General features: G+C 39.9%; 1 protein-coding gene across 3 annotated transcripts in view; it reads right to left on the bottom strand.

The window, feature by feature from the left end:
- Positions 1–2,592: 2,592 nt before the first annotated feature.
- The window catches only part of erbin (erbb2 interacting protein), a 61,878-nt gene continuing 51,598 nt past the window's right edge, over positions 2,593–12,872 (bottom strand). The window contains exons 17-27 of one of the 3 annotated variants that reach the window (XM_053339733.1): positions 12,431–12,604; positions 12,057–12,230; positions 11,834–11,948; positions 11,564–11,747; positions 9,959–11,456; positions 9,087–9,230; positions 7,359–7,415; positions 6,978–7,148; positions 6,106–6,198; positions 5,909–5,983; positions 2,593–5,802 (exon numbers count right to left, since the gene is read on the bottom strand). In XM_053339733.1, coding sequence (XP_053195708.1) covers positions 5,695–5,802; positions 5,909–5,983; positions 6,106–6,198; positions 6,978–7,148; positions 7,359–7,415; positions 9,087–9,230; positions 9,959–11,456; positions 11,564–11,747; positions 11,834–11,948; positions 12,057–12,230; positions 12,431–12,604 — 2,793 coding nt within the window. In that variant the 3' untranslated portion in view covers positions 2,593–5,694. The remainder of the gene's footprint in view (positions 5,803–5,908; positions 5,984–6,105; positions 6,199–6,977; positions 7,149–7,358; positions 7,416–9,086; positions 9,231–9,958; positions 11,457–11,563; positions 11,748–11,833; positions 11,949–12,056; positions 12,231–12,430; positions 12,605–12,872) is intronic. The other 2 variants (XM_053339732.1, XM_053339731.1) reach the window with 2 other exon arrangements.

Raw genomic sequence — 12,872 nt, 5'->3', positions numbered from 1 at the left:
ACTAAACGATGAGTATGATAAGCCTCTGACTTGTATTGAAAGTTAACTAAATTGGGCCATATTCTATATTAATATATTCATCAAAAAAGTTCCATATCAGTATAAAATACTCTTCTGTGGTCAAAATGTCAGTGTTTACAGGTGAAAATAGGTTAATGTAGCAGTAGTGTGATGTCTCCAATGAAGCACTACAGTCATTGTTAGTATCGACACGTTCTAACTGCACACTTTCTTTAATTATAATACAATTACATTAATCCAATAGAGTAGAAATTAGCCTATAAGTGTGTCCTAGACTCAGATAACCTATACCTGTGACACTTCATAATCCATTAGTGTAATTCATCTTCGGGAAGATGGTGACAGCAGAACAAAGGGAAGGATTAATTATCATTACTTGTTTTCGATATTACAATATTACAGGTTGGCAGTCTTCCTGTGTGTTTGCCATTTCTGTGTCAACTTAGAGTGGATAAAGTGTCAACCAGCATCATCACTCAACTCATTTTTTTTATCCGAGTCAGTCCAGTGAACACACTGAAGCACATTCCTCTCTCTCTCTGTCAAATTTAATAAAAACTTCTAAAGCGATTCTGTATGTGGAGCATTTTTTTCTTCAAACTTCAGTCATGCTGGATTAATGTTAAGCTTCTTAAACAGTGAATCGGTTGCAGGTGTCAAAAAATAAACAAATCTGCCACCTGGAGCCTTTTTATTTTATATCAAACAGGTACACTGAGTTATTTTGATAAGATTAGTAAAACCCAGAACAGGTGTTGTTATATCAGTCTGTGTTCCAGATTTGAGCACAAGTCCCACCTATCCAACAGTCCATTAAAGTTCAGGGATTTAAGGAAGTCACATTGGACAGGTGGGAAACACGTCAGAGAGAAATCTGTCCGCACACACACTTAGCAGTTTTCTAGCAACACACAAATCCAAGAAGGAATCAATCAAGGGTGATATAAGGATTTTAGAAAACTACTTTACATGCTCCTAAAGTTGATTTATAATACGTTAATAAGACTAATACTGCTACCTTCTTATCATAATCTTACAAAGTGCAGTACTGTGTTTGCACAATATTGTGTATACAAAAAATCTATTACATGCTGGCAGCTGTGTGAGGAAGGAGTGGTCATTAAATGTCAACAGATGAAGAATAGAGAGAGAGAGAGAGAGAGAGAAAAGATTCTTGGCTACTAGGAGGGAAAAAAGTGTACAGTTCAACCTGCAGGTGGCGCCAGAGCAGAGGCCAAAATCCAAAAGGTTTCATTTCTGTGGGTGGCAGTTTATCTCACACCCAGGCCTTGTCAAACTTTTCTTAGCTTTCACCATTTTAGTCTACCTTCAGTTTGCTAAACTCAATTAAAGTTAATTAAATGTGTGTAAATAAAGCAGACCGCTGTGGGAGAAAACAGGACACTTCAAAGTGTCTAAAACATCAGCGTGTTGCCTACTGCAAAGCATCTTGGGAGAAGTTGTCACAGTTTTGTGGATTTAGGCATCTGTGACTGACAGGACTCCTTGTTCTTCTTGTCAATCAAAACTGTTTTTTTTTTTTACTCCAGCTGTTTTGCGGTTGTTTATCATTGTTATGCTGTAGAATAAATTTGGGACTGATCAGATGCCTTTCTGGTTGTATTGCTTTATGGATAACTACCTAAGCGTCTAAAAGTCCCTAAAACGTGCACAGTATTAGGTTATTAGATTTTTAGCTATTTACCAAAGAGAGAAAATTAAACTTTGGATTGTGGTTTTATTGTGTTATTGGTGCTTTGCTGCTAATTTAATGACTGCATCCTAATGAAGCTTCAACACACCCACACACACGTTGACCTAGGTCACCTTTGGGGTCAATACTTAGACTAACAATACCAAACTTCAACCCATGACCCAAAAATGAGCGTTTAACCAATTAGGGTCACAGCTTTTGTCCCCAATTAACTGGCCTTTAGTCTGAAATGTGTCCCTTTTTCTCAACTCTGAGCTGCTGCTAAATTGTGTTTTTCATGTTTTGTTGCATGCCCATAGTCTCAAATATTTGATTTTTATTGTAGATATGATCATTGTAAGTACCTATTTATTACTCTATTTTTAATGCATTGACAGGAACTGGTGAAAAACAGTGTTTCCTTTCATTATGTGTATGCAAATGACTCAGTGAAATGACAATAAAGTGAATCATGAATCATCAATATACACTCAAGTCTGTTTTTATATCCTTGTGAGGACACTCATTGACATAATGCATTTGCTAGCCCCCTTACTCCAACCTTAACCATCACAACTAAATGCTTAAATCCAACCTTTACTTTAAACTTAACCTAAACCAATTCTAACCTCAATCCAAGTCCTAAACCTGAATGTTGCGAGGATTGACCAAAATGTCCTCACAGCACAGAAATGTCCCCACAGCGCTGGTTTTCAACAGAAATTGGTCCTCCAAATGATAGAAAGACATGTTCATGCACACACACAGTTTTATTCATTTACTACACTAATAGTAGAATAAGAGTCATTGTAGTTTTGTTATCCTTTCAATATGAACTCAGATGAAATTAAGACAAAAGAATCCTTGTTAAAGAGCATTAGTTTATTTTACTGTAACACAGGTTACGTCAGAAACAGGTAATATATACAAAATCTGGAATGTTGGATAAATGCATATCAATCATCATCTCACTGTGGCCGTTTCGTTGAGAAACCTTAGAAATACTACCTATACATTAAAACGGGTGCCTCTGCATTGCAATTTATTGCTGGTTTTACAATCTCAAGTCACTAATGCCATGAATTAATTATTTTCTTGATGTTTTTTTCTTTAATTTTTAGAGTATTTACAATTTGATTAGTAAGGTCTAAAATCCACAGACGACTGCTAAATAAATAAGAACAATACGGGAGCATAAGAAACAGACTGACATGGATGAAGAGAATGTGACAACGTTATCTCCCTAGATTGTCTAAAAATGTCAGACTACTTTTTTTATTTTATTTTTTGCCATGAATATAAAGTGACCGTAACTCCCAGAATTTTTTCCCCCCTACTCTTAAGAAAATTGACAGAAATCACCAACAAAATTAAAAACAATATAAACAACAATTTCATCTGTGTAAAATACAATACGTGGTGTGAAAATTTATTGGGAAATGCACATTATATTATCATTTGCCTGTGAATAAGACCCAATTTTAAGCCTTTTTTTTAAACTTCACTTTTTAAAAATTACAGGTACAGCTACCTTTAACATAATGGTACTACTAATATTTTTTTTAAGGGATAAAATTACCACAGTGTTTTCATTTCATTTCAATTTGACAGTGCCGCAAGCATAAAATGTGTGTCAATCTTTATTATTACATACAGGAAGAGTACAGCAGATGACACAATCTACTGTGGGAAAAGTTGAGGGAATGCAATTTGTCGAAACACCTGTGAGATAAAATGCAATTATAATAATTGTACAAAAACAAATTCGGTGATCACAAATGTACTGCTGGAATTTACTGGGGCTGTTACCTTTTTGAGTGATCTATCATTTCCATTTTTCTACTGGAAACACGTCTCACTGAATAATTATCTACCAGTGAATGAATATTAACAGGCTGATTTCATGCAACTGACGGGTACATGTAAAATTTAAAATCACACCGAGTGGACACAACATCACCTTTTAAAAACACAATTTTTTTTATATCCTTCTGACACAATGTTGAGAAGCAGCTTTGACTGAATTAGTTATTTTTTTCATCAGTGTAAAATTGATTATTTTTGCACGAATGAACAACAGGAGTGGTGGTTTTCTTCTAAGCAACAGACTCAAGTCAGAAGCCGGTAAAAAGCCTTGGGCAAAGTGACACAAACATTCACTTTTACACAATGCAGAGATTTTTTTTTTCCTTTAAGCACTACTTTATATACTTCCTGTGCAATTTCATTACAAAAAAAGATTCTTTTTACAATATAAAAATCATGTAAAATCATCAGGGATTACTAAAAGGTTGTGTTGTTTGTTTTAAAAAAAATGCTATCTGATGTTTCTGAATGAAAATAAAGGCTTTAAAATATTGCTTTCAAGCCGTTATGCTGCAAATGTACGCAGAAGGTTGTGAATATGTGAATATTGCTTGGGTGCTGGGGTCAAAAGGTCCTCCCCTATTCAAACAGTTCAAGGTCTATGGCACTTGACAACTTACTTCTCCCAACTTAACTCTCTGTACAGCAAAGAAGAAAAAAAAAAAAAAAAAAAAGAGAAAAAGATTGAAACACTGCCTTGTGAGCCATGATGAGTAAAATGCATGATAAAATATTTCATAGACACAAAAGGCAAACTGTGGTCTTCTCCCATGTAAAAAAAAGAAAAAAAAAGAAGAAAACTGAGACGTTGAAACCTTTGCAACACAATTCGTCGATTACTGCCTGAAAGATGAAGCTTTTTAAAAGAATAAAAACACATGACTGAAATCTGAAATGTTGACCTGCTCTTACTCTGATATAATTCTAACTCCTGCTTTTTACCTTCTTGTCCGCCAATTCCTCCTACACTTGCTTTGGTTAACTAGCAACAACCGCCACATCTCTTTCCTCTGGTTCAACAAAAAATCTTCCAGAAACAGATTAAGGCTGCTGAAAGCAAATACACAAAAACATCTCTACTCCATTTATATTTCCCCCTAATATTTCAATTCCCATCCCGTTTTCCAGTCTCGTTAAAAACGATCACATGCAGACTGCATTTTTCCAACATTTGAGAAGTTGTGATCCATTTATATATAGTGAAGGATCCTTTTTTGGGTTTTTTTTTTTTGGGAGGGGCCTGGTTATGTGATATGCCAAGCAGCAGCTGAGTTGCTGTGAGGACAGAGGTGTCTGTACGCTGGAGTGCTGGAGGGTATTCACAGGTTTATGGAAGCAAGAAGGGCGGGGGGGTGAGGTCAGGTGGGGTGGTGGGGGAGTGAATGATTTCCTCTTCTCAACTCTTGCAAAAGATGATAGAAAAAAAAAATCTGTCCCATAAAACAAACAAACAAACAAAAAAAATAATCAAAACACCACCTTGATCTACATTCGTCTCCACTTGAAAAGCACATAACACTGTCCTCCATATAAGAACGCACGGCAGACCAGAAAATGGTTTCAACATCTTGACTTTAAAAAAAGAAAAAGAAAAAAAAAAAAGAAATTAAAGGCAAACTTGATGAAAAAAAGAGAGGGAACCCTGCCCCTCCTAGTGGTCAGTTTGTGTCCATCACCAGAAATAAAACTCATGACTTGGGGGGAGTAAATGAGTTTTGGACTTAAAAAAAAAACAAAAAAAAAAAAAACTGAAAGAAAGAGAAATAAAAGATGATCTGTACAGAGACCACAGTAATTATTTGCATCAGAGCAGGTCATATCTTCAGCTTCTTTTGTATAAAAATATATATACCACAGTGATGGCCTTTTGAGGACTCGTACTTGCAGATGTTTGCCACCGTCTCGCTTTAATCCACTACATTCAGTGGTTTTCCCCATGTTTAAATCGAGGCTCTGAATATCTTTACTATAAATAGTCCCAACATGTATGAGCAGATCAGTCTCTTCTTCTGCGTATAAAAATATGAGAGTCAACATACGAGTTTACTCTCTTCTCTCCTCTTGTGCCGCCCCTCACAAAAAAAACTCTTTAAAGAGGTCAGTTTCAGTTGAGTCTATGCTTGCATTTCTCTAATGATAATCATATCCACAGTGGTCGCAAATGTCTTCAGGAGGGACACTGCGTTCCCGTGATCGATATTCACAAAGCTGTATCCATTTGCCTGTGAAAAGAAAGACAGAAATTTGGTCAATGTCATGAAAAAAATCCTGCAGAGTCATCACAGGAAGTTTGAAAGGAAGGTGACATTTGTAAAAGCAGCATGATACCTGAAGTATTTTATCTCCAGGCTGAAGAATCTTGGATGCTGGTCCTTCAGGTTGGACCCGTGTCACAAATATACCCTGAAATGGAAAATACTCCATTAATCACACACATTAAGTTATACTGGAGGTTCAGAAAAACAACATTTCTGTGAGAAACTTGAGGTGTCCTATTGAGTACAAAAAACAAAAGGCAAATTTACATTGTCATCTGGACGAAAGGGGTTTCCCCGGCCTCCTACTCCTCCTGATATACTGAAACCCAGCTCCGGATTCTTCTCCACTTTCACACGGATCTGAAACACACCCACATACTTTCATGAGACATTAATTCGCAGTCATTCACCCTTTATTGCCTTATTTTAATTTGCAAGTCTTGAAAAACCACAATAGGAAGTTGGGGACTGGGTGTTTCCTGAATTCCTATGAAATGCATCATTTATATAGATCATGTGAATCATCATATGACCTTAAAAACAATTCACATTCTGCTGGAGATCAAATTCTCATGTTTTAAGACTTAAAAATGCCCTCAAAGGAATAGCTTAACAACTTGGGAAATATGCTTATTCACTCTCTTTCAGTCTCATATGTGTCTGCTGGTAAGCTTAGCTTAGCATAAAGACTGGAAACAAAGGGAAACAGCTAGCATGGCTTTGTCCAAAGTTAAAATCTGCCTACCAGCAGCTCTAAATCTCACTAATTGACATGTAACATTACATAGGGGACAAAAACCAAAGTACAAAATGAGAGAAATGTGGTTTTACGGAGGGTGATGTTTACCATTTCTTGGCTGGCAGCAGGGCTTTCACTGTTATTTAGTTTTTTGTGCAGATTACAAAATAAGGTACAACTTCTTATTAAGTGAGCTTTAGAGGTTCTACGCTAAGATAAGTGGCTTCAGCTTCAGATTTAATGGATGGATATGAGAGAGTATTGATCTTCTAATCTAAATCTTAAGAAAGTCACAAGTATTTTTCCCTTCTCAAAATGTTGAACTACTCCTTTAATTAAACTTAAGCTGAAATACACTTTTCAGCAACTCAGTGTTTCTGCAGATAACACCATCCTTCACCTCTTGCTGCATTGGGTCCTGCGGGATGCGTGGGGGCCCCTGGGACTGATGAGAGACTTTCAGCATCAAGTAATCAATGAGCTGCTCTCTGGATGGGTGGCGGGCCATCGGCGCCTGGCTCATTTGAGGAGGACGAACAGAAGGGCCCATCTGTCCGTTCATCAAAGGCACCTTGAAGAAAGAAAACACACACATGGTTTCTTCTTGTTTTTGTCAACTTTCGTGCCAGTATTATAATTTCCTTTTTACTTAAAACAAGATCTGTCACATCACAGCAAAGTCATTTCACTGGAACCTCATTAAAAATTAGAGAACCACATTTTTTTTTGCTCTGCAGCTAAAAGTCTTCCCATCCCATCATATATTATGTATTAAACCTACTTTTCTGTGGGGGTCCATGGTGTAGCTCTGTTGCCCTTGGGGACCAAACACATCATCCTGAAAAAAGGGAAGAAAGCAGTGATGATTAACACTCGGCTCAACCCAACCCACATTTACTGATTTACAACAAGACACCACAACTAGCTTCCTGACATCAGGCAGTGGGGGTGTTTGATTTAGTGGTGAGGAAAAGGGACAAAATTGGTTAAAATGATTTAAAAAAAAAAACTGAGCTGAACATGCTGGTGAGGAGGGATAACTGCAGTCGGAGTGACACTGGGTAATCTGGACGTGGTTGAAGAGGGGAGAATGATGATTAGGAAGCTGGATACCCTTCCCAAGAACCCCTCCCATCCCCTCTAATCATGAAATCGCAAAGATGAGGAGCACCTTCAGCCACAGACTCCATCCTCAGACCACAGCTTGACCCCCATATGAGAACTTTTAACTCTTCACTTCTGAATCCTGCATGCACTCTGCTGCACTTGGACTCATATATTCATATATATTCAATCATTTATATTCCTTTTTGACAGGCTGAGACTATTTATTGATAGACTGTAGATAAATGTTCAGTACAGATATCCCCTATTTTATCTTTTTTTAATCATTATTATCTTGGTTTGATTCTGGACTATTAACTGTACCTCTCCTGTGTTTCATTCTCATTGCTGCTGCTGCTGTGTTAACACCTGAATTTCCCTCCAGGGGATTAATAAAGGTTTATCTTATCTTAAACTACTTAGTTTCTATTCAGACGCTAAGCACCGTGTAATTCTAAATACCAGCCTCCTGACGATAAAAGTCCATCTTAAATGTTAAGTTGGGAAGGGGTAACACACCACTCTCATGACGTCTTTTAGTCAAATCTATTTTTCTTCTTCTACAGACTCTAATACGCACTTTTCTAGATCACTCAGATGCACACTTACCTTCCGCAAAAAACACCGTTCTCATCTCGACACGCAAAGTGAGAGGGTGTGAAGTGATTCTGAAGCGATCGAATGTTGGAGTGAAGATGATGAATGAGCAAAAAAAAAAAAAAAAGTATTCGAGGAGGCGTTAAAGGAAAAAGAAAAATCATGATTGCTGAGACAGGATGATTGGAGTGGAGGGGAAAACGCACGGATATGATGATTATGATGTTAAAGAAAATGTGGGTGGGATTTTAAAAGGGGGGGCGTTTTGTACCATACATTATATTCATTTTGCTTTGATATAAATGTTGAGTAGGTTTAGGAAGAGATTGACCTAAAAAAAAAAAAAAAAAAAAAAGTTTTGTGAGAAAGTAGTTTCACCAGATTTGGAATTGAGTCAAAGCTCTGTGGGAATATTGATGAGTTAAATCCAGCTTTCTGTTGCTAAATCAATTTGATGATGGTACAAAAAAATAAGTAGGCCCCTTTTAAACAAGTCTAAGTGTATTAAATAGAGGAGGGGCTACACATAAACACACAACATCCATATTTATTTAGTTTCCTGTGAGAAGACATCACATGTACTAGAAAGGGGTTTGTGGTTGTGAGACACACACGTAGAGACTTTCACTTGTCTATAAAAGTACAAGTGAAAGATGGCTTCTTGGGGTCAGTGATCACTTCAACATCTAAGAGAGAGAGAGGAGGCAGACATTTCCTTATCTTCTAAAGGATGTGAAACTATCAAGTGTTGGAAGCTTCTGGCTTAGTATGAGCTGCAGAAGCTAACAACTAAGTTCACAGTACTCACACAGAAGCCCAGAGCTCCGTAGGGCTGTCCGTCCCTGGCACTAAACACCAGGGACCCTTGGCTGGCATGCATATCCCTACAGCTGCTGTAGTGAGACCAGCTCAGCGGAGCGTTATTGGAATTATAGGAGCGAGACAGCGCGTTCTGAACAGAGACAGGGACGATATGGAATAATCCAACACCGACATAGAGACACGTCAGCGGCGGTCATGCAATCCACCAAATGAGTGATGGTGACATAAAGAGACACAAAACAAGTTTACAGCATAAACAGACAAACATGCAGTGAATCAGAAATATTGAGCAAACAGCTGGGTTAGTAGGGTTTTGGTAAACGGTTAACTCCACAATAAAAAGAGGAATGGTTCACCCAAATTTAAAAAAACAAAGTATTTCCTCACTTATTCCTAGTAGTATCTAGTGTGTTGCCACTCGGAATACAATGGAGAATTTAATATGGATATGTCAAAAATACAATGTCTCTTCCAAAAAAGTTTAAAAAGTAGTAAAAACTATTGACTGTGAGATATTATTCAGGGCTACTGCCACTCTGAACAATACCTTTAGGACTCTAATATTTAATTAGATGATGTGAAAGCTGTGTAATTTGTGTGAACCAAACCTTTAACAAAACTTTCACCTTCTCCCATCTCACATGATGTGATGACATTCGGGAAAGTATTTTAAAATTCATGTAATAGCAGAGTTTAGGTATTGTGTAAGGTTGTTACACTGTTTATCCCATGAGTGTGATCTACTGGCCATAGCTAAGGTCACTGGGAGTACAACAGCACTGTTTAAACATTGGTTCCACCCTAAAAATATAACAATATAATTAAGAGGATACATCACATTTCAACATATTTTTTTACCTTTTCCATTTTCTTGGCCTCAATATGCCGCATCACCTGGTCTCTCCAATCAGTTGGCACCCTTCCTCCTCCCACCTGTCCGGGCCCGTCCAGCAGCGAGTGCTCAGACTTCACTCTGGTGTTGGGCCTCTTGCTGGGGCTGTTGTGCTGGTAGTTGAAGTCGCTGACAGACATGGTCCTCTCTGGAAGCTCGTGGGGCTGAGGCCTGGCGCTGTGAGGCCTGGAAGCTCCGGGTACGTCGATGCTGTAAGTGCGAGCTGAGAGGGGCCTCTGCATGGCCTGGCTCATTGCGAGCGGGCCCCTGGCGAGGGTGTGTATGTCCCTGTACGTCATGTATTCCCCCTCGGGCAGCTGCATGCGCCTCGGGTCTCCCATGGAGGCCACGGAGGCTGTGGAGGAGGTGCTGCTTTGCCTCTGCAGAGTGCTGCTCCGAGGCTGGCCACCAGTCGTGAGAAGTCTGTCCTTAACCCACATGTCCCCCGAGGGTTTGGGACCCATGGGAGGCCCCCTCTGCTGGGGCTGCAGGTAAGGTGCTTGATTACGGTTTGAGAAGTTGGTGTTGGCTAATGAGTGGGGAGGAGGAGGGAGGTAGCCTTGGTGTTCTGGAGGCATAGGCGTCCTCTGGGCCCACAACCCTTCTTTCGGCATGGCACTGCTTGTGTACTGTACATTGTACTGGGGGGGAGGGATGCCCATGGCCATGCTGGAGGCAATTTGATATCTGCTTGTGCTGGCAGGAGGCCTAGAGGAAGAGAGCAGGTCTGAAGAGGATGCAGAAGAGCTAGGATAGACCTGGAGAGTCTGGTCATTGAGCAACGACGCAGACTTGCTCCTGACTATGCTCTGGCCCTGAGCTCCGGGCCCCGGGCCGGCTCCTGTCATCCTACACATTGCTGCTGCTTCGTGGGCGTCGCTGTCACCATCAAAGGCGAACAGTTTCATGCCCCCCGCCTCTATGTTGCTGACACTCTGAGCCTTCATCACCTGCGGGGGATGGCACCTTTTCTCTGGAGACAGTTCCTCTGTGCTACGAGACAGAGACATGTCACTGCTGGCTGTCACGCCTGTCGAGGCCACATGCACAGCAGATGTCTCTGCATCAATAGTCTGGGGAAAAGCCAAGCAGTGAGAGTAGTCAATGACCTGCTGGTTTCCATTCTGTAAATGGTCCATGTTGTCATTGCTAAAACCCTGCTTGCCGTCTAAGTCCTCTTGAGCTACCGAACCGTTCTCATCCAGCTCTACCATGTTGTCAGTTGGCAGCTTGGACACGTTCATGTTGATCTGATCCCACCTGGTGTAGGTGTCTCCCATGCCGTTGTTTATTCCCTTCTCGATGAATGCTAGCCTGGCTTCCATAGACAGGTCGTAATCACCCAGTTTCTCTGGCGGGCTCTGCTGGGTTCTCAGAAGGGCCTGAAGGGACGTTTCGGAGCCGTTACCATTATGGAGGAGAGGGGTGGTGTCTCTGGGCTGGTTCATGTTCTCGTCTTCTTGCCTGGAACAAAGATCGAGGGGAGAGGTGAAACACATGCATCAGATTTTGTAGCGATGACAAGGTGAAGACATTTATTTTATGTTATCATCTGGATTAATGATACTGACCGGCTTTTTGGCAGGAAGGGCATCTTTGCCTCTCTCTCGGGGGTGCACAGAGAGTTGTCCTGACTGCTGTCTGTGGTCAGAGACACAGAGTCGGACATGCGCGACGGCGACGAACAGTTACTGTTGTTCTGGTTGCTGTTGGCCACTGTGTCATCAAGCAAGGAGTCAGCGTCTTTCCCATCATCTGTTAATCACAATTATCATACATTTTAATATCAGCTTACATTTACATTTTAATGATGCACACATGATTTCTTTCCTTTATATTACCTTTTTTGTCCTTACTTAAAGTCACTACTTTCGGCTGGTTGATGGAGATCTCGATTAAAGGCGGTCTCATCTCTGCGACTTTCATTTCATCTTCATCTGACAGCTCCTCAGAATCCTGGAAAGACATCAGTTGTATTTTAATGATGCATTTTAGATTTTGAAGTTTTATAATGCACTTGTTTGTTAAAAATCGAGAAATTATATATATATTTTTAAAAAGTACCTCCAGTGTGTCCTCATGGTTCATCGTAGAAGCCTCTGAAGATTTGAGCGGGGCTTTCTGAGAGCTGTAAGACTCCGAAGTGTCTTTTGATTCTGGTGCAGAGGTGTTTTGGGTGCATGACACTTGGCGCTCCATGTCTGATGCCATGCCATTGGGACAAGGGGCTTCTATGACCTGCTCAAAAACACTCCATGTGGTTGGTTGCTTCTTAAAAAAAAACACAAAAAACTTCCTTTCCCTTGCATTGTAGAATATGTAGTTTTGTTAAGGTGGGAACTAAAAGCCGGTTAAACAAAAGCAGATAAGAAGTGAAAGTGCAGATTTCTTTAGAAAGTGAAAAAAAAAAAAAAAAATCTATTTTAGTCGAAGCTGACCTTAACGCCCACGTCCTGCACGCCAATGTGGTTCCCCTCAATCGGTCTTGGATCTTTCCCGGACTCGTCACTCGACTCGTCCTCCTTCAGCCTGTGAGCTACGGACTGGGCTGTTTTCACCATGTTCTTCAGCTCGTCTGGGTATGGTGTAGGGTAGCGCTTCAGGTTGCCCTCCTGGAAGAGTACAATGCATGCAAATTAAAACTATATAAAGGAAGGGCATTAAGAGATGTGAAATAGCTTGAAAGATGATTTACATACATGGAGAATGAGGTGCATTCAATATCATACAAACTTAGAGTAATGAGATTTATGCAACTAGCAATCCTCCAACAATATTTTAGTTAAAAGGTTGTAGAAAATGGGACTTGAGGGACATTTTACATTAAAGGTTGTTGCAAAAAAAAAAAAAAAAAAACACAACCCAAACTTCAATCACAAA

This window comes from Scomber japonicus, chromosome 19 (genome assembly GCF_027409825.1).
Source record: "Scomber japonicus isolate fScoJap1 chromosome 19, fScoJap1.pri, whole genome shotgun sequence".
Lineage (NCBI taxonomy): Eukaryota > Metazoa > Chordata > Actinopteri > Scombriformes > Scombridae > Scomber > Scomber japonicus.
This window is presented reverse-complemented; position numbering and strand designations above follow the sequence as displayed.